The 22398-nt window shown below is 40.2% G+C and overlaps 1 protein-coding gene across 7 annotated transcripts in view; it reads right to left on the reverse strand.

The window, feature by feature from the left end:
• Positions 1–22398, reverse strand: part of LRP1B (LDL receptor related protein 1B) — a 1569499-nt gene that overhangs the window by 357437 nt on the left and 1189664 nt on the right. For all 7 annotated transcript variants that reach the window (XM_056534716.1, XM_056534714.1, XM_056534720.1 and 4 more), the window contains 6 exons: positions 20010–20144; positions 18490–18619; positions 15553–15679; positions 15266–15417; positions 14840–14964; positions 4122–4493 (listed from right to left, as the gene is read on the reverse strand). In XM_056534716.1, coding sequence (XP_056390691.1) covers positions 4122–4493; positions 14840–14964; positions 15266–15417; positions 15553–15679; positions 18490–18619; positions 20010–20144 — 1041 coding nt within the window. The remainder of the gene's footprint in view (positions 1–4121; positions 4494–14839; positions 14965–15265; positions 15418–15552; positions 15680–18489; positions 18620–20009; positions 20145–22398) is intronic.

The following is a 22398-nucleotide window of genomic DNA, read 5'->3' on the forward strand; positions in this document are numbered from 1 at the left end:
TATGAATCGTCCATAGATAATTGTATGACAATTAGAGATAAAATCCACCTTTAAAGTGCACAGTAATAATGAAGTCTCGTTCCGCTCTCTGTGCAAAGTCTAAAGATGTTTTGTCTATGTTAATGTACAGGCAGCCTCATTTGATGTTTAATTCATATTTCTGAAAAGGAGACAAAAATAGCGTTTTTTTTTTTTTCGAGAATTTAATTAAACATAAGCCCCAGAGACTTCAATTATATAGTTCCATCTCAAGGAAATCACCAAGCAACTTGTTAAAAACAATCCAAACGGGATATAAACCAACAGCAACAAATTAAAGTCCAGGCCGACTGATTATACACTCTCCAAACTACGGCGCCTGAGCAACAGATGAGCTATAGAAGAACATCATTACTCAGATCAACCCCCGACAATGCTCATATATAATAGAACAAGCCCAGTCCCTTAGTCCCTCCAATTCTTCATGAGCAAACACCAAAGAACTTACTGTCAGCATCATTTACCTTTTTTTCAAAATTAATATTTCCTAAAATTTTAGATACTCTTAAAGGTATACTCCGGTAAAAAACTTTTTTTTTTCGAATCAACTGGTGCCAGAAAGTTCAAAAGATTTGTAAATTACTTCAATTTAAAAATCTTAATCCTTCCAGTACTTATCAGCTGTTGTATGCGCCAGAGGAAGTTATTTCTGGAGTTTTTCTCTGTCGAACCACAGTGCTCTCTGCTGACACCTCTGTCCATGTCAGGAACTGTCCAGAGTAGAAGCAAATCCCCATAGCAAACTTCTCCTGCTTTGGACAGTTCCTGATACAGACAGAGTTGTCAGCAGAGAGCACTGTGGTCAAATTTAAAAGAACTCCAGAAACAAATACAACTTCCTACAGCAGCTGATAAGTACTGGAAGGATTAATATGTTTTCATAGAAGTAATTTACAAATCTATTTAACTTTCTGGCACCGGTTCATTTGAAAAAAAAAAATAAAAATAATAATGTTTTTCAATGGAGTACCCCTTTAAAGTGTCCCGGCCATTATGCAAAACTTTTGCAAAGTCCCAAGGATTTTTTATTTATCCCTAAACTCATATTCTGAGATGGCTAGTGTGTTTGGATATTATAGTAATGGGAATATGTGTGGGTCCTATGACAATTTAAAGAATCATTCAAGGCATCAGATGATAATGATCCCATAATAAGGTGCTATTAAAACATATATTTTATAAAATCCGGTAAATACACTGACCTAATTGTTGTGTACAGTGTAAATGGCTTTTATTCATTTACTGCATGAGCTATGCCAACTTCATGACACACCAAGCCAAACCAGGTGCAGGTGAACAGTAAATTCCCAACCTCCCAACGCATTACTGTTTTTAGTAACACCTTCTGGGGAGAGACAGTGGTGGAAAGTAGATGAAACTTTCTATTGTCAAGAATAGTATTTGGTGTCAGATAAGCAGCTTTTTACAACAACATGATCATGTGACAGTATCACTAAATGTACATGATATGTTTGGGTGAACATCCAGTGGTTTTCATGTACATATCATATTATTTGTATAATATATTTATTATTATTATTTTACATTGAATGGGTATCATGACAAATTACGCTCCATAACTAAGATAAAAAAAAAAAAAAAGAACAGGAAAAGGTAGACACATCTGTACTCAGCAAATACCTTCCAGCTTCAAATCATGAACCAACTAATAGATTGGTAAAAATAAAACCTGATTTGCATTCATGGGTTTTGGTCTCAACCACTTTGTTTATAAATAAGACCGATATAATTAATTCTCTATGCACGAGGCTCCGGCAGAACACAACTAAGACACGATTCTTCATACGCTTCGGCTTATACATGTATTTGTAATACTAATTCTTCATATAAAGCTCAGAGTCAATGCAACATTAATGAGTACAACATCTATGTCTCAACAAGTCGATGGATTTCTCAAAGAAGCCAAATATAACAAGTTCATGTGCTTGGATTTAATGTGAATCTAAAAAATAGCGAAAACAAATCAAGCGAATCCATCTTCAGGCTTTCGTGGAATCAAGAATGAGGCTCTGAAACATGACTCGCCTGCAAGGGGGTGTATAATAAGAAGCTCATTAGGCTGTTATATATTTGGTCATTTAATAGAGGTTCTTGGAGAAGGAGATGGCCAGGGAGCTCTGTAATGATCAGAATGTTGGAAAGCCAGGTCTATGGATGGCCATTCTTTGATTATTTTTTTATAGTAATCTATAAATGTATGGATGCAAACACATGAATAAAAAAATTACAATACCACCGGAGGCAGGGCAGTTAGATATGTTGAGTAGGACCTGCATATTTTAAGTCTTTTACTTTAAGTCTGTATTATTTTTGTAAGTATAAAAATCTCCTTTTGCCTGCTGAGCTGGAAGTCTCTTATTTAGGTAATATTAGAGCTGGTCTAAGTTCTGTAAAGTATATAGAGGTCTTAGCCCTGTTGCATTTATTTCCTATCTCCCCATGAAGTCTCACACCCAAGATGACTGCAGCTGCATATCCCTCCTTACTCTTTCATCATACAGTATCTTTATTTACTATTTTGCTTCAAGTAAAATTTTTGATGACTGAGGAGGTGTGGGCTCCAGAGAGTCTGCAGGAAGGAGAAAGGGAACAAGAGGCCGAGAGGGAAGATAGAAATAAAATCACAGAACCAACTGGGCTGCTATCACAAAGTGTAACACAACAACTACTGGATGTCTGAAATCTCCAGAATGAAAGAAAACTTTCAAATTTTACCGGCAAAAAAGAAGGTGGAAGGATGATAACCATGCTGACACCTTCAACAAAACTGTTGATCTTGTGTTGGTAGCTTAAGGCCCCAATACACATTAGAAAAAAAGTTGTCAAAAGCTGCTGATTTTGGTTGGACCAGCAAACTGTCCAATGTGTATGAAAGCTTCTCCACTATGCCCCAATACATGATGTCAGGGGATAGAAAAGGATCAGGCATGTTGAATTTCAAGTGTCCAATCCTTGTGTTCGCAAAGAGATAAGCTGCAACCGGAGGAGTATTTCAACAACTCATCCCAACAACAACAGCTTGAAAGCTGCCAAATAGTGTTTAGCTAGCTTAGTATGTAGATGCATGGTCGACATCCAGGGTCATGAACAGCAGAATCAGAAAGGTACAATCAGGATTAGACAGGGGCAGAGTCAGGTAACAAGCTCGGGAACACAATTAATCAGAACAGCAGCAGATACCTTGCCAGTAGTAAAACAAAACTATTGCTCAAGCACCACAAGAAGGGAGGAGTTCTCTCATATAGGTGGTGCTTGTCAGGGATTGGAGGAGGACAGAAAATAAGAACACTCATTGACCCTTAATGAGTCAGCCTGTGCAGCCCCTACAGGGTGTGCCAGAAACTGTTGCCGTCTGCGATAGTACAGAGGAGTATGCCCAGAGTCTGCAGCGGAGAGGTTGAACCCAGCCTGCAGCTTGGCCAAGGGAAGCAAAGTGACTCGCTGCATGCTGGCTACTGCCAACTGCCAGTGTTACACATGTAACACTGTCCTGACTTTACACAACATCCCAAAATAGTCTACTCATCTCCAATATGTTTTACTGGGTCCTCAGGCACAAAAATGTATGCTGTATGTTGCTCAAGCAGATGGACATGATATCAACAGATTTGACCAGGTGAGCAACAATATATATTCAGCTCCTCACAAAATCGATCAAATATACCAAAAAAAATTACCAAATAACAAAATTGAGCATTGAGCTTTAAAATGTGTTAAACCAATTAAATAAAGAATAAGGACTCTAATGAACTAAAATTTCAACCACCAGTTTGGTTACAAAAACTGGGTTAAGAGACCACAGAAATGGACATACAAAAAACACCAATATTATGCAGAGTACAGATCAGGTACAGCAGAATCGTTCACCTGAGCGACCGCCAGTGTTTCACGCCTGCGCTCTGCACTCTGCACGGAGGTGTTTTTTTTGTATGTCCATTTGTATAAAGAATTCTATTGTGAGTGCTCTATTTCTTTCCTATCTATTCGAATTGTAAAAGATGTAGAGTTCTATGTGACATATATTTTAATGAATTACACCAAAAAGCTCAATTACCACTTACTTTCAACAATGATTTTTCTTCCCGTCCAGTCGTCTTTGATTAACTGGATATTTCCATAATGGGCGTCACTGTAGAAAATGCGGTTTGAGCCTTTTTCACTGAAATTGTAGTCAAATGCCAAGGAGACAATGTTTTTGAAATATTCCGCGTTTTCGTACGGCTGTATGGGTGAATTCAGATTGGCTTCATCATAAAGGTGAATACTTTTCAAAACTGTTCTTCCAGAGTACAGTAAATAACCCTCATGTTTCAAACAAGTAATCCCATTTTTGGCTAAATATCCATGAGCGCAAGCACACGTCCTTTGCATATTCCCCCGGTATAAGCAAATTTGTTGACATCCTCCATTGTTTTTAGCACAGATGTTGGTTCCTGTAGAGAAGAATAAAAAAATGAGGCATTTTGTGACTGTCTCGGGTCACTGACCACTCTTTTATCAAATCTCACTAGGATCAACTGGTTGAACAGTCTGGATTCTAATAAACAATGGAGCTGAGGTATGCAGAACATTTTGTATAAAGCTGTAAAAAAAATGCTAAAATATTGTCACTTAAAGGGCTTTGCAAAGAATGTATATTGAAGGCTGATCCTTAATTTAGGAGAAATTGTCCATAGAAAGATGATGGGTAGATGTGCTGTAATGTATTTATGCTTTATAATGTCACTCAGGCATAAAGAGGAAATATTAAGAATAGGCCATCAATATATATATATTTTTTTGGGAGGACCCAACTGGAAGGCAATTCTAAGTATAGATGTGTTCAACCTTACATTTCCTTTAGTTTATTTAAAGGGGGACAAATAGAAAAATAAAAATAGATAAAAATAAAGAAAAAAACATACTTACCTACCCTGATTTTCTGTCTTTTTCCTGATTCTGAGACAAGTGCTCATTGCAGGACTTGCCAGTTCAGTCAATGATTGGCCAAGACAGGACATCACTGCAGCCAATGATTGGCTGTTGCTGATTGTTCTGCTTCAAATACTTGTGTCATAAGCACGAAGAAGACAGAAGATCAGGGGATCGGGGGGTGCGGACCAGTATCTGCGGTGGACTAGGGGGAGATTGGGGCAAGGTAAGTGCATTTTTTTCTCTATATTTTTTGCCAGTCCCAGCTGAAAATGTGTTTTTTTTTTTTAAACACAGTATATAACCTTTAAGGACTCCAATTTCTCAGGAAACCCATCAGAACCCTCAAAAGGCTTAATTTACATCACTCTCACTGGGTAAGACAAATAGACAAACATGGCATATACACTATGTAATATGTTTTGATTCACTGGAAATCGTGTGGAAGGCTGATAATCTCACACTGTATTATCTCAGAATGCATAAGGGATAATTAGAGATAAGAAGTAGTAGAAGTAGATAGAAGTAAAGAAAGGACACACAAAACCCATGTTGGTTAAAAGTTCTTAGAAAAATACTATGGCAAATCTAGTAATCTAGTTCAGTCTATTCATTAATTTATGAAACTGATTCTATTTAATTCTAAAAGAATGTTGCCAAATCAGGCTTTGCCATTGCTGTACAGTCTCTATCAGGGCTTTTAATTCTTTCTCTATTGGGGTCCAACTAGCCAGAACATAGTGATTTTTATGCCTAGTCCTAGTCTTTTAGGTTGTCTGGGTTGCTGAAGTAGCACCTAATCTCGACAAAGCCATTGTGTATAGCGAAACATCGGGGAGGTTATAGTAACTGTTTTAAATAGCAATAGCCTTAACTGTGGGAACCCAATAGATAGGATATATGATGCCTAAATAAGAGGAATGATTTAAGAGTGAAATCAGGAGTAGATGACACTATCAGTGCAGCCACACTAGGAGAAAGCTCTGACATTGGTTTCTTTAGTGACATACCGTATCTATAAATTTATATGATGGAATAGATATAAGAAGGAGCAAGAAATTCACCTATTAAGGTTACCATTATGCTATTGTATTTTTCCGTTCAATGTTTTTATTGAAATTTTTTCGTATAACAGCAATACAGTACAGGACAATTAGCGCTGAACATAGCGCCAAATGACAAAAACAAACAAAAGAAAAGTAACAACAATAATGATTGTTTGATCTCTAGACATCTCAATAAAGTTCACAGTTAAAGCTCGGAAATTCAACACTGTAGGTCTGTGTTTCATTGCCTACCTTGTCAAGTGTTAAATCAAAAGAGTATCTTTTTCTTTATTATCCAATGTATGCTCTGGTCTGAATTGCTCCAGAAATTGGGTATGTTATATGCGGTAACATACCTCAGACACATCACCACTATGAAAACTTATATGGGGAGAAAAAGTGTACCACACCTCTTTCAGAACAAATACCAGGGACAAGGGGCAGCTCTAGAGCGTTTAAATATCAACACTATTAGGAGAGGCGGACCAACTCTGCCATCTATCTGCAAAAGATTGATCCCTGCCCGATCCCAATGCTATTACTTTCTCAAATGAGTAAGTGGTATTCAATTTGCTAATTACATGGGAAATGTTTGGGACATGTAAGGTTTTCCAACCACTCAAGAGCACAGTTTTGGCTACTATGCATATTATGCAATACAGGTCTCTAAAAGGGGGGGGGACATCTTCTAAATTTAAAAATAACAATACTTGTTGGGGGGACCAAGGCACCTGACACGGGAAAAGGGATTGTGTCAATAGTTTGCAGGAAACCCAGAAGGTTTGTATTAAAGGGCAGTTCCACAAAATATGAAAAAGGGTCCCCTTGTGTCCACACCCTAGCCAACATTTATCAGACGCTGTGGGATATGCTTTAGAAATTTTTTCTGGCATAAAATACCATCTTAGAATAGTTTTAAAAGCGCTTTCCACATGGGATGAGCACTGGAAGGCCCTATGAATAGTTTTAAATGCCTTTTCCCAGGTACAAGCCTCTATCCTACGTCCCAAGTCCCTTTCCCAAAGCCTAAGAGGGTACTGCCTAGTACATTTATCGGAACTTATTAATAGTCTATATATTGGTTTCAAGCCTTTCTGAGTGCCAGATAAATATATTTTAGTCAGGGGATCTATGCCTACAGAGGGGTTGTTCAATGAATTAACCAGGTGTCTAATTTGTAGGTATTTGAAGAAATCCCTAGTGGAGATGGGAAACTTCTTGCGAATATCCCCAAATGACATTAGACTACCTTCTCTGCATATGTGTTTCAAGCTACCCACTCCTAATTCTCTCCAGTGTTTCAAATCCAGATCAGGGATGGTGGCCTGCAACAGTGATAAGGAAAGGTCATCTATCCTTCCCCTTGATTGTGAACCTACATGTTTCAAATAGAATTCCCAGGATTGATAGGAAGCTTTCACAACAGGCTTATGCGTTGGCGGAGGTGATAGACTCCATATAGGAATGTGCAGTACGTCATGTAGGGAGTAAGGGTAAACAGACTGTCTCTCTATTTGCGCCCAGGGGGCGGTGCTATCATCTTTCCACCACTGCCTGAGGGCAGACTCCAAGGTAGAGATATAATATCCCCTGATGTCAGGAGAACCCAGACCCCCTGCTAATTTATTTTTAATAAGTAGAGCTGGAGACAGCCTCGGTTTCCCTCCTGCCCAAATCAATTTAGATAGAAGTCGTTGTGCAGTAACAAAAAAAGAATGTGGTACTGGTATCGGTAACGTACGGAAAACATATAAAAGCTTAGGCAGTAGTAACATCTTGAATGCCGCCACTCTGCCCACTCACGACATTAAGTGCTTGGAGATAGCGTCAGCCTCAGTAGCCAGGGAAGACAAGAGAGGGATATAGTTAGCATTGTATAGTGCAGATATGGGATGCGTAAGGTGAACTCCTAAATATTGGATATTAGATTCTCTCCAATCAAAATTATAGGTAGTCTGAAGGAAGTGTGCCTCTTCAGGCAGCAGATTCATAGATAAAGCCTGTGTCTTGGCATTGTTTAAATGATAGTAGGACAATAAACCAAATTGCTCAATATGATCCACTACAGCTGGTATCGACCGTTTAGGGTTGGAAAGAGACAATATGACGTCATCGGCGTATAACGATATCACATGCGATGTTCTCCCTATCTGTATACCCCCAATCTCCCCGTCCAATCTAATAACTTGCGCAAGGGGTTCGATAGATAAGATATAAATAAGGGGAGAAAGGGGGCACCCCTGTCTGGATCCATTGGTGATTGCAAATTCATCCGATACTGCACCATTTGCAAGCACCTTAGCTGAGGGGTTGGAATATAGAGAGACGATTGCCTGTCGTATATTGCCCCCAAATCCCATTGCCTCTAATACCGAGAAGGCGAAGGACCATCGAAGGCGGTCAAACGCCTTCTCGGCGTCCAGGGCCAACAATACAGCTGGGACAGAGTCTCTTTCAATATAATGCATCACATTGATCAATCGCCTTGTGTTATCGGAGGTTTGCCTCCCAGCCACAAAACCAGCCTGATCCAATGAGACCAAGGATGGAAGGACCACCGCTAGTCTGGCGGCTATCAATTTAGCGAATATTTTTAAATCCTGATTGAGTAATGATATAGGTCTATAGTTTTGTGGCAAATCATCATATTTGCTTGGGTAGAGTCGTGATCATGGCCTGAAGATTTTCCTTCGGGAAGGAGCCAGCTACTATCGCCTCCTCACAGAAGTCAAGTAGGTGTGGAGATAGTATGTCATTGAATGTTTTATAGTAGGCGCTGATAAACCCATCTGGTCCTGGAGCCTTACCAGCTGGGAGGGAGAGGATTATTTTCTGTATTTCACTAATCGTGATGGGGCTATTTAAATCAGATACTTGCTGCATAGATAAAGTGGGCAAATTCAATCGAGCCAGATAGTCCCTAGTAATAGAAGTGTGGTCTAATTGCTCGGGGATAGAGTCCTTCAAATTATATAAATGGGCATAAAAGGATGCAAAGCCATTGGCTATATCCTTGGGCGTGATTAATTTTGCGCCAGAGATAGGGTGTATGAGTCCAGAGATACGTGTTTTCAGTTGTCTAGTTTTCAGTCTGGCGGCCAATAGCTTACCAGATTTGTTATCCTGCGAGTAATAATGGGCCTGCAATTTCCGATGCAATTTCTCATAGCTGGTGAGCATATAGCATCTGAGTTCTCTACGTAATTCCGCTAGTTGGAGAGCCAAAGAATCAGATGGGGATTTTTTATTTGATTCTTCCACACATTTTAACTTGGCCAATAGTTTCTCCATCTTCTCCTCCCTATCTTTCTTAAGGACAGAACCGTATTTAATACACATTCCCCTAACTACCGCTTTGTGGCAGTTCCAAAGGGAAATCCTGCTTTTGACAGAATCCCCAGTAAGTTGAAAATATGTAGTGATATCCTGCCTAATCTGTTGAGAAAATTTAGGGTGAGATAAGAGAAATGGGCTAAGTCTCCACATATAAGTAGGAATGCCGCATGGTCCGACCACCTTATCGAGTCAATAGAGGATTCTCGCACAGAGGGTAAAAGGTGACTAGCGACCAGTATCATATCAATCCTAGAGTAAGTGTTATGTACCCCTGAATGGAAGGTGTAATCTCTCTCCGTTTCATGTTGGATACGCCATACATCATACATCCCAGTTTCCCACACCCAGGGGGAGATATCTAGGGAGGATAATCTGGAGGACGAGGAGGTATCTAGAGTGGAATCCATAATAGAGTTGTAGTCTCCACATATCATAAGGGAACCCCACTTGGTATTATTAGCCTTCCTAAGTACCCTCTGTAAGAACCGAAGCTGTCCTGAGTTGGGGGCATATATAGAAACAATGGTAAGAGGGACAGCATTAATTGTACAGTACAATATAATATATCTGCCATTAACATCCAAAATCATATCTGACAATGAAAAGGAGACTGTGTTCCTTATTGCTATCATAACCCCTCTAGATTTGGTAGTGAAGTGGGAGTGAAAAATGTGGGGATATTGGGGGTGTTTAACCCTATATGCATCTTTTGCTAACAGATGTGTCTCCTGGACACAGATGACATCACTTTTAGTAGTTAATGCTTCTTTCCATAGGTACGAACGTTTGTGGGGAGCATTCAGACCGTTAGCATTAAGACTAGTAAATTTTATAACCATAAGGACATATGAAGATGATACACAACATAGCAAGTAAATCAAAATAATAGTGAAGATGTGTGCCCCCCAGCCAGCACACACACCTCCTGATTATATCGGTAAGGCAATTACAGTGAACAAAGTAAGTTAGCAAAGTAAAATGCAACAAAACAATAAAGGGCCATAACGTATATAGCAATATAAACAAAAAAAGAAAAAAGAGGCTCACGGAACAAGAGCCCACGTTGTGGAAGAGGGCAAAGTCCACCTTGAAGCCCACAGTGAACAGTTAGCTCCGTGCCTGAAACAAGGAAAAAAATCAGATATACATCCGAGGAAAAAAATAAATGATAAGTCACCTCTCATCTCACCCGACTGACCAGTCCTTTTTCACCCTGCGAGGTCGTGATCTGGGCGGTAAACCAGAGGGGGGAACAACTTGAAGATTCCATTTGGAGAGCAAATCCTCGCCCTCCGTCAGCGATTTAATAACATGCATGGTGTCCCCTCTGCGTATAAGCAAGCGAACAGGAAAGCCCCATCTGTACGCTACATTAGCTGCTCTGAGAGCTTGAGTGATAGGCAGAAGTAGCCTTCTGGCTTGTAGAGTGGCATTAGAGAGATCCGCATATACAGACACATGGTGATAGGGTGCGGGCAGACCCCCATTTTTCCTCGAGAACTCCAATACCTTCTCCTTCACCGAAAAAAAATGGATCCTAGCCAGGATATCCCTAGGAGTGGAGTCATCCAAATGCTGGGGTCTTGGGATCCTATGAGCCCGGTCAATCTCCAGTTCCTGCGCAGTAACCTCAGGTAGTATAGCTTGTAGTAAGGAACAAACATATGTAGGGATGTCAGCGGGGTGCACTGATTCAGGGACCCCTCTAAGCTTTAGATTGTTCCTTCTACTTCTATCTTCCAGATCAGCTATTTTTGCTCTAAGTGTTGCAACTTCCTCATCCAGATCTGTATGAGATTCCACTAGTGTGTTATGGAGTTCAGAGAATTCCTCTAGCTTTGTCTCTATGTGGGTTACACGGTCTCCAAGCTCCCCCACTGATGCCTGCAGCGGAGTTATGACCCCAGCTATGTCTGACAGAAAAGTCTGCCTGAGGGCCAACAACATGCTCTTCATAGTGGTATCAGTTAGTGTGAGATCAGCTACCGGGAGCGCTTCTAGCTTAGAGGGTGCAGCTTTACTGACCTTCGTGGTATCTTGTCTTCCTTCAGTCCGGCAGCTCTCCTCCGGATCTGTCAGTCTTTGTTTCTGTCGCGTCGGACTAGAGAATGGCGATATCGCCGCCTTCTGTGCTCCGCCATCTGTGCGGCACGGCCAATCCCCGCCATCTTGTCCTCCTTCATCACTGCACACAGAGGTCCCCACTCGTGTCTGCGAGACATTATCCGCTCCCTCCGCTTCAGCAAGGCAATGCAGAGCGGGATCAGACAGAGAGCGAAGGGCGTTAGACAGTCCAGGAGTGAAACCAGGGAGTGATCTTTCAGTCGGAGAAGCCGAGAGAGGAAAGCCGCGCTGGCCGCCGCCGCCATCTTGGGAGGAAGGTATGCGCCTTGTAAAGTTGAATTTAACAAGGGTTTCTTGTTTGGAGACCCTCTTTCGGTGTCCTCTCATGGTTAGGGACCATCAGGTAGCTGCAGGTGGTCAGATAGGAGTGTCGGAAGCTGGGTATAATAGCTGTTTCAGGCCGGGAAGACGGAGCTCACTCACAGTGCGACCATCCACCTAGGCTGCCAGGCCACGCCCCCATGCTATTGTATTTTTAACATATTAAATTATTCTGATTAATGGCACAATAATTTAAGTGGTATAACAAAAGGTACATTTTAATAAAATTATAGGACGGGTTCCAAAAGCCGTTAGGGTTTAGTCCTTCTCAGGGGTGAGAGTGCTTTAGTGGGTTTTGTGTTATTTAATCTATAACCTGGGACGCAACCAGGGATTTTTTTTAAACTTTTTTATATAATTTGGGCTTGCTAGACACAATATTCTGTAGATAAGCATTGACATGGCTATCCTTTTACTTTATATGAATGGGGGGGGTATTACCTTGATTTTTTTTTTTTTATCATGTAATCACATTGGGGGAGATTTAGCAAAACTTGTCGAGAGGAAAAGTTGCTAAGTTGCCCATAGCAACCTTATTTATTTTTTTTTTTTTAAAGGCCTCTGAAAATTGAAAGAATGGGCACCTCAACAACTTTTCCTCTGGACAAGTTTTGATAAATCTCCCATAGTGATTGTGTCACCAAAGTAGAGTTGGTCTATAAGGAATGTAAGTGATGTTATTCTGATATGGTGGTTATACCCCTGTTTGTGTTCTCCTTGGAGTGCTTTACTGATGCACTTACTTTATTGTGTTACTGCTTGTGTCTATACTTATTAGTATGTTGTGGTTTTCCATCTTGTCCTCATTTGTAATGATATCGATTCTAATTTACTAAGCCAAACCTAACATTTTTTATTGGGTTTTGCAGACTAAACTTAGGCGCATGCCTGTACGACAATGTCTGTGTCTAGAAAAAAATTTCAGAAATCAATCGGGGACTTTTAGAAAACCCAACTAAGAGATGTGGCTTCTCAAAAAAAATGGGCGTAACACAACATTTTCCCAAAACACCTATTTATTAATTTTTTTGTTCAAAATGCAACGAAAAATCGAAGAAGAGTGGATTGTGAAAACCCCACTGCCAGAGACTGGTAAAATGGTCGGAACTTTCCAAAGAATGGTTATTATGGCCAATATGCATAAATAAGTTAAACCCAAATTAAAAAGACTTGTTCACTAAACCAGCCTTTTATTCTGACATCTCTTCCTGAGTTAAAAGTATATATGGACAAAACTGTGCAACCTAGTGTGAAGAAATTTTATTAAATAGTATTACAATAAAAAATGTAACAAACGATAATAAACATTTCATTGAATTAGCTATTACCTTCACAATTTTTCACTTACAAAATAAACCTTAAAAACGAGAAAGAAGATTACGTTTGTTTCAGAGTTTTGTCTGAGACAAATGAGCGAAAGGCAACATGAAAAGAAACCCGCTGTCTCCGTATAATCATCTATATATTGACTCGGCTTTGAACTTAGTCAGAAGTGTACAAACATCTTTGTAAATTGAATGAACGTGTTAATTAACAATCAGTCCTTTCTGCTAATTAGAAATGGAAAACTTAGAGGATTTAGTGAAGTTTGAGCGAAAGCCACTTCAAGTCGCTGAAATCAGGAAACTTTGCGCTAAATGGTTGTTCACATTCCTTAATTTTATACATTGCTTCAATCTTTAACTCTTTTAGTACCGAGCAGTTTTTAGCATTTAAAAATGATCTCAAGGCTATATGCCCATATCGATATCTAGTCTTTAGCCATCTATTGTACAGCACTCATTGCCTCTAGGGTCTCATTGCCTCCAGGCCACATACTTTGCTCTATCTCCAAGCTTTCTACTCTGGGCTTCCTCCTCTGCCTTCTCTCCTGGTGATTCCCACGTGGCTGCAGTTTCTGGTTTGCCCTCTAGGGAACAAGTGCGTGCGCTTGCTACAACCTAAAGGGCCAGTGTACACTTCTCTAATTTGTCCTCCACCTATCCCTTACATTTCCTATTTGGTGAAATGTGCCCAAGAAATAATGTGATTTTGCCACAGTGAAGGTGTGTGTTCCTGTTCTACTATCCTGTACCTTACCTGTGCTTGTGCCCTGATTTTGCCTCTGCTTGACCCCTTGTGTACCTCCCTGACTCTCCTTTGCATGACCCAAACTGTCGACAACAATGAGCTGAGCCTGTACCTAAACAGCAATGCATACTGCTACTAGAACATTTTCAGCCCTACTACATCTACTTCTTCAAATTGCTTTACCCTCACTGGGCTGAATATCCTGCTACTGACCAGTACCCAGGGCCAACACTAACCTAAGGCTGCTTAGGGCGCCGAGGTGAATAACACTAACCCCTTTAACCCCTAGATGACAAGAGGTGTAAATGTACATCCCCTGTCTGCTTCCAGTCTATTAAGCAGATGATATAATTAAACCTTTAGACGACACAATCAAAGTTAATAGCAACATCTAAAAGTGCCGGAATCCTATTGCCGGTTACTCAAGATGAACCACTGCACTAAAATTGCAGGATCACAATAAGCTGAGGGGATGGTCAGAAGTCTTTCTCCCAATTTTTTTTCCAATTTTGCCCCACAAATAATTTTTATTGTTTCACCATAGATTTGGTGGGGAAATGAGTACTTCATTACAAAGTACAATTAGTGGCACAAAATACAAGCATTCATATGGGTCTGTAGAGGGAAATTTTAAAGTGTTATGGCTATAAGAAGGAGGAAAAAAACAAAAACGCAAAAATGAAAAATTGCTTCATCCTTCAGGGTTTAACCACATATCGCTTTTGCTCACATTTGCCAACTGAAGACCAGAAAATCTACATGTTAAAAAGTATTTTATGCCTGTTTGATCAAGCATTAATTTAATTAATAAATAGTATGCAACTGTTTAAGAGGTTTGTATGCATATTGTGTTGTTTAACACTTGTGGTGCTCTTCTCTCTTACGCCACTCTTCTACTTAATCGATTCATATCTCCCAAGTCTAACAAATTGGGAGAGCAAAGTGCTGCCAATAATGTAGAAGGCTCTAACCTTTTTCTCTTGCCCGATTAAAGACCTTTACATCCTTCAGGTTAATTCCGAGTCCTGTTCTCATGGTGACGGCATCGGAGGCGTCATTCTTGTGGCCCCTTCTGATGGAGCCGTTTGAGTGCGCTCTGCCCAAAAAAAAAAAGAGAAAGGAAATGACAGATCAACAATCCTGGAATAATTAAAATCAAACAAGTCGTTAAAATGCAACAGACATCTGGCCCAACAGACGGCACCGAAACCTACTTGTATCTGTGACATTGATACGCTTTAGCTTTGAATATCGAAAATGCCTTTTCTGTGGAAATTACATGGCTCTATGAGATCCTTATTGTGACCTTGCTAAGGGATGGCTAATCCTACAAGGGTGAAGCAGCTGGTGCTGAAATAACATTTTCAGACTCAAATACTTATGGAAAAATAAATTACCTGTCAGACCAGTAGATGTAAGCCCCGAAGACGACAACTGAAAACATATCCACATTGCTCCCTGACAGCACAATCTCCCGATTCCGTCCACTTTCAAGGTCGATCCTTTCTATCTTGTCCGTACGGGCGTCGCACCAGTATAATTTGTTTTCCTAAAGATCAATTTCAAAGTAAACTTCAGCCAGCAATCTTTTTACAGGAGCACTTTATTACGAGGATAATGGTAAGGTGAACAGAAGGTGTGTGCTCATACTACAGAACTATAAATATATAAGGAAGAAACTGACCTCATAGTCTACGGAGATCCCATTGGGCCAAGAGATTCCTGTGTTCACCAGTAGAGTCCTCTCAGATCCATCCAGCCGGGCTCTGCTTATACATGGAGTCTGCCCCCATTCAGTCCAGAAAAGGTAACTGTGACACATGAATGAAAAAGACAGTGGAAAAATAATCCATCAATTCGGTCAAAATAGAAAACATTTCTTTTTTATTAACCCTTTAATTTCCACACTTTCTTAGGTCTTAACAATCAAACCAATTTTTGTGATGTTATACACAAATGGAGAACAATGTGCAATGTTTGCATTTATTTTAGGCTAATTTTTGTCTCTTTTTCACTTTTTACAATTTTTGTCAAACCTAGTATGGGTGCTTTTATACATTCGGGTTTTGATCAGATTTTATATATAGTTTTGATGCTAAAACCAGGAGTTTTAGGCATCATAGTCATCATCATTTCTGAGACGTAAAACATCCAAAGTTCAATGGTGAAACTTCTGTAAGGACACATTCAATGAAGGTTTACATCATCACTTGTAACCGACGTAAAATTACTTACAAGAGACTTTTTTTGGACTGTTTTGTAGTCAAACTACGACTGTAGTTTGACACGTAATTTGGGAAATGTTCAACTTTTTGCCCTTTTACATAATTTCTGTCTGATTTTAAAAAGTGTGTGTGGCCCAGTGTAAAAGAGGGAATAGCCTAACCATACGTCTAATTTATTTCAATATATAAGCTAGTGGGCTGGCGTGTGTTTCAATGTGCAGTGTGCCAATTCAGTGATGCTGAATGCTACAGCCGCCAGAGTTTTACTTAATGTCGACGTGTGAAACACCAGACTTGGTAAACCACAGTATGCATACAGCCCTATGCATTTTTACCATTATGATCCACACCTTGTTTTGGCTTTATAACTGTATTTTATAACCTTAAAGGAGTACTCAGGCGCTTAGACATCTTATCCCCTATCCAAAGGATAGGGGATAAGATGCCTGTTCGGGGGGGTCCCGCCGCTGGGGACCCCCCTGATCTTGCACGCCGCACCCCATTAAAATCAGTCCCCGAAGCATGTCCGCTCTGGGTCTGATTACCAGCGACCATGAGGCAGGTGACGTGTGATGTCACGCCTCCGCCTCCGTGTGACGTCATGCTCCGCCCCTCAATGCAAGCCTATGGGAGGGGGCGGAACAGCTGTTCCGCCCCCTGCCATAGGCTTGCATTGAGGGGCAGAGTGTGACGTCATATGAGGGCGGAGGCGTGACGTCACATGCCACCTGCCCTGTGGTCGCCCTGATCTTGCACGTCACACCCCATTAAAATCAGTCCCCGGAGCATGTCCGCTCTGGGTCTGATTACCAGCGACCACGAGTCTGGCAACGTGTGATGTCACACCTCTGCCCCCGTGTGACGTCACGCTCCGCCCCTCAATGCAAGCCTATGGGAGGGGGCGGAACAGCTCCGCCCCCTCCCATAGGCTTGCATTGAGGGGCGGCGCGTGACGTCACATGGGGGCGGAGGCGTGACATCACATGCCGCCTGCCCCGTGGACTCGGGTAATCAGACCCGGAGCAAATATGCTCCGGGGACTGATTTTAACTGGGGTGCTGCGTGCAAGATCACAGGGGTCCCCAGCGACGGGACCCCCACGATCAGGCATCTTATCCCCTATCCTTTGGATAGGGGATAAGATGTCTAAGCGCCGGAGTACCCCTTTAACAAAACCTGATCATAAACTGAACAATCAAGAACCCCTTTCACGTCATTTTATAAATGCAGGCCTTTAATTGTGTATAAAGTAATGAAAAATGTTAAAATAAATTATCACAATAAAAAAATTTAAAAAAACTTGCATGCCTTAGTTAAACTCACTGCTCGGAAAAAAGCTTTGGATAAGATAGAGGGAGCTACTTTCATATTATTTCTTAGTATTTTATTATTTTATTATCTTTTTTTTTTCAGGTGTTCCCCTAAAGGTCAGAAAGAATTGGAATTTACCATATGTCTAGCAGCTGAGTTTTACTTTCCATTTATTAGATTTATGGCAGATGATTAGAGTTCCATTATTAATTCTAGCTTTGCTGTAAGAAGACATAACTCTCCAGCCGTATGGCAATATTCTGGTTTTCCTATGCCCAGTATGAACCTTTAATATCTAATGAGTGGGGTGCAGACAACCCCTCCGATCAGCTGTTGGGCAGAGTTATGCAGAGCGAATCTGATTGGAATTTCTGTTCACTATGTAGTTGCTGTGCTGGGTTACTGCATTTATGTTCAATGATCAATGGCAAGGGGGTCAAGTGTTGGCACCCCATGATCAGGTAATAATGGCCAATCCTGAAGATAGGCCACCAATTAAAATGTCCTAAAAAACACATTTAAAGGGGTTGTGCAGCAAAAGTTACTAATCCCTTACCCTGAATGGGCTCCTGCTCACTAAGTGGAGAATGTTCTGGGGGGGGGGGGGCAGCATGCTCTCTATTCATTCTCTATGGGAGCTCCGAAGAGACCTGAGTTCTGTACTCAGATATCTCCGGTACTCCTATAGAAAATAATGGAGCAAAGATATCCCCAGTATGCTCTCCTCTCAGAGTGCCGGGGCCCATTCAGGAGATTATGGGGGTTCCAGCGGTCGGATCCCTCAAGATCAGGCACTTATTCCCTATCTTGTTGTTAGGGGATAAGATACTTTTTTGCTGCAAACCCCCTTAATTACTCTGAATTAATTACTCTGATTTAGAATAAATTGATTTCATTTTTAGAACAGAGCCCATATGGATAAAGTGCTGGACATGAAGGAACTTGACCAAAGGAATTGTGTTAACAATAATCCCCCAAGCATGCCGGATATTTGGCATGTGAAACAATTCTTATATTAACATACCATGTGATATTCCCTCAAGTGATAAAATGAAAAAAAAAAAAAGAAAAAAGAATGTGCTCACCCTTTTTCTGGATGTACGGCTACATCTCTGGGCTGATCGATATTTCTGGAGATGACTACGTATCTGAAGGACCCATTAAGTCTTGCCACTTCAATTAGATTGAAACCATGGTCTGCCCAGTAGATGTTACCTGTGTCCAATAACAAAACAACTCCACTGAAGAATGAATACAGCCTTAAGCAATTCAGGGTAAGCAATTGGCATTTAAGTGGTATAAGTGTAAAATCTTTATCTAATTGTTTTCAAATGAAATACATGCCATGATTCAAACTAAAAAAGATGATATGAGATTGAATTTACACAAAGTCCATGTGAAAATGGCACCGGGTAGCCACATGCAGATTAGTCCTATTGAATAAGACTACAATCTGTTTCCAAAGCTGCAGAATGAACATGCAAATCAGCCTTGAGTTTCTGCCATGGAAAAATTAATTGTGTGAACATGATCTTATCATGACAATGACATAATGAAAAGGCATTAAGATAGATAGACATCTATACCCCAAGATCAACTACTTATCCCCATCCGGTGGATAGGGGATACGTTTATTTTGGCTGGAGTATTCCTTTAAGGCCCACCACCTTCTAGGTTTTTTCAGTTACTCCATTGGAAAACAACAGGGAAAAAAAATTAATCCTGGACTGTTGGTGGGCATTGAGGACTGGGTCCCAGACTTCTGCTTTAGTGTACTCTAAAGTCCCTGTCTGTCTAGAAAAGTTCTACTTTAAAAATGTAGTATATGCCTCTACAGCTCATGTTGACCAAACGTGCTTCTTTCAGCAAATTTGAGAGACAATTCATCTTTTATGTACAGGGACAGCCCTGACAGTCCAAACAGTCTGACTTTTTTAATTGTAACATTAAATATTTTTCTTCTACAAGTTATGTCACTATAAAATGTAATAGCCCAAAGAAATGTTACTTTTATAAAGGAAAAATATTTTTTACAGTAATGGTTACCAAAGCATTGACAGATAGGACCCACTGGCTTAAATATTTATTTGCTAACTTTAAAATGAAAAAAGTAAAGAAAAATAAAAGTTCATATCATGTCTTATTAAATATGCTTGAAAGGTAGGACATTTTAAAGCAACTGGAAAAAAAAAATCCTCATATGTAAATTTTAGCTAAAATGAATGTCTCCGCAGAGTTACATTTCTCCTATCTAGAGAATACAGGTTTATACTGTACCGTGTTTTGAAACCTCATAACTTGAGGCATGAAGTATCTAAGATGTATTTTTGCCTGAATAGCTCTCAGAAGAATAATATCAAGTTATTACTACTTAATCATTGGCAGCATTAAAAACACATATCTAGAGGCCCAAAATGTCAGTGGGAGTCTCCCTGACAGAGAAATGTATTCTGTGCTCTGCTGTGCCTAGATGAACAAATATGTTATTTAAAAAAAAAATATATATATATATAAAGGAACAAAAATAATTTTAGAGATCATGAACGGCAACATGTAAAAGCACTTAAGAAAGAGCTCAATGACAAGAACGGAACAAGACGTCTACCGGCTATCCAGTCAATTGCTATTCCTTCCACTCTCCCAAGTCCATTTGTGATTATATTCTCTCTCCAGGTCTGGTCTCTTTTGGAGCGGCTGATTTTATTGTATCCCATATCGGTCCAATAGATTGTGTCATTCCCTGTGAGGGAAGAGAATCGGTTTTGTGGTCAATCAAATTGTAAAAGTAAGCAAACTGGATCACAAAAACAAAGAAAAACAACATACAACATACCCATGGTACAATTATTGCCTCAAGTCTAAGGCACACAATGGCATGAATACTTGGCAAAGTAATGAAAATAAACACAATACACAAATGCAAATAAACAACTAAATAACAACAACAGAGAGTAAAGAGTATGTCTAAATTACTTGAAAAGACAAAAACTGCCAAGACACATCACAACAAAGAGACACAACAGAACAACACAAAGGAATAAAAATGATAGGGCTGAGGACATATTCTGCAGCACTGTACAATATTATCATCTATCAATATCATTCCCTGTCATCATTGAAACTCACAATCTAAATTTCAAGTTAACTTTAATTTGTTTTGGATTGTGGGAGGAAACACAAGACGGGAAGAATATACAAACTCTATGCAGATATTATCGGAACCTCATTTGATATCGTGTTTACAGCTGGATATACAGGGTGGGCCATTTATATGGATACACCTTAATAAAATGGGAAATGGGAAAAACAATGATGTGCTTGGTTTTAACGTAACTTTATTCTTTCATTAGTTTCAGACCACTTATAAAATGTTTTCAATGTGCTGCCCATTGTGTTGGATTGTCAATACAACCCTCTTCTCCCACTCTTCACACACTGATAGCAACACCGCTGGAGAAATGCTAGCACAGGCTTCCAGTATCCGTATACACTGCTATATACTACTATATACACCGCAGGAGAAATGCTAGCACAGGCTTCCAGTATCCGTATACACTGCTATATACTACTATATACACCGCAGGAGAAATGCTAGCACAGGCTTCCAGTATCCGTATACACTGCTATATACTACTATATACACAGCAGGAGAAATGCTAGCACAGGCTTCCAGTATCCATATACACTGCTATATACTACTATATACACCGCAGGAGAAATGCTAGCACAGGCTTCCAGTATCCATAGTTTCAGGTGCTGCACATCTCATATCTTCACAGCATAGACCATTTCCTTCAGATGACCCTAAAGATAAAAGTCTAAAGGGGTCAGATCGGGAGACCTTTGGGAGCATTCAACTGGCCCACGATGACCAATCCACTTTCCAGGAAACTGTTCATCTAGGAATGCTCGGACCTGGCACCCATAATGTGGTGGTGCACCATCTTGCTGGAAAAACTCAGGGAACGTGCCAGCTTCAGTGCATGAAGAGGGAAACACATCAAGTGGATTGGTCATCGTGTGCCAGTTGAATGGCCCCCAATGTCTCCTAATCTGACCCCCTTAGACTTTTATCTTTGGAGTCATCTAAAGGCAATTGTCTATGCTGTGAAGATTCAAGATGTGCAGCACCTGAAACTACGGATACTGGAAGCCTGTGCTTGCATTTCTCCTGCAGTGTTGCTATCAGTGTGTGAAGAGTGGGAGAAGAGGGTTGCATTGACAATCCAACACAATGGGCAGCACATTGAACACATTTTATAAGTGGTCAGAAACTTGTAAATAACTCATGAAAGAATAAAGTTACGTTAAAACCAAGCACATCATTATTTTTCTTGTGAAATTCCCAATACGTTTGATGTGTCACATGACCCTCTTCCTATTGAAAAAACAAAAGTTGGATTCAAAATGGTTAACTTCAAAATGGCCGCCATGGTCACGACCCATCTTGAAAAGTTTCCCCCCTCACATATACTAATGTGCCACAAACAGGAAGTTAATATCACCAACCATTGCCATTTTATTAAGGTGTATCCATAGAAATGGCAACTATTACCAAGACATTAGCAGTAGATTTCTTACATTCTATAAGTTGTAGAGTGCGGCCATTATGGATCAGACATGTTTTTCAGTAGATCCCATAGATGCTTCATGGAATTAAGACCAAGAGTTTGGAGGACAAGTCAACACCATGGTCTATTTGTTATGATCCTCGAAGCAATCCTGAACAATGTTTGAATTGTGACAGCTGGTCACTGGTTTACTAGTTGTCCTCTCTTAAACTACTTTTGGTAAGTGGGAAACTATTCTTCCGGGAGTTTTAATTATCCTCTACATTATGTACTGTGCTGATTACTGGTTGTCATTGCTTAGAGCACTTTCAGTAGGGACAGTAAAAGCCACTATATGCTGGGATTACTCTACAATCCCTACAATTTTAGAGATGCCATAATCCCATAATCCTTACACTGCACAATAGTTTTCGGTTTTTACAC

Source organism: Hyla sarda, chromosome 8, assembly GCF_029499605.1.
Source record: "Hyla sarda isolate aHylSar1 chromosome 8, aHylSar1.hap1, whole genome shotgun sequence".
NCBI classification, from domain to species: Eukaryota; Metazoa; Chordata; class Amphibia; order Anura; family Hylidae; genus Hyla; species Hyla sarda.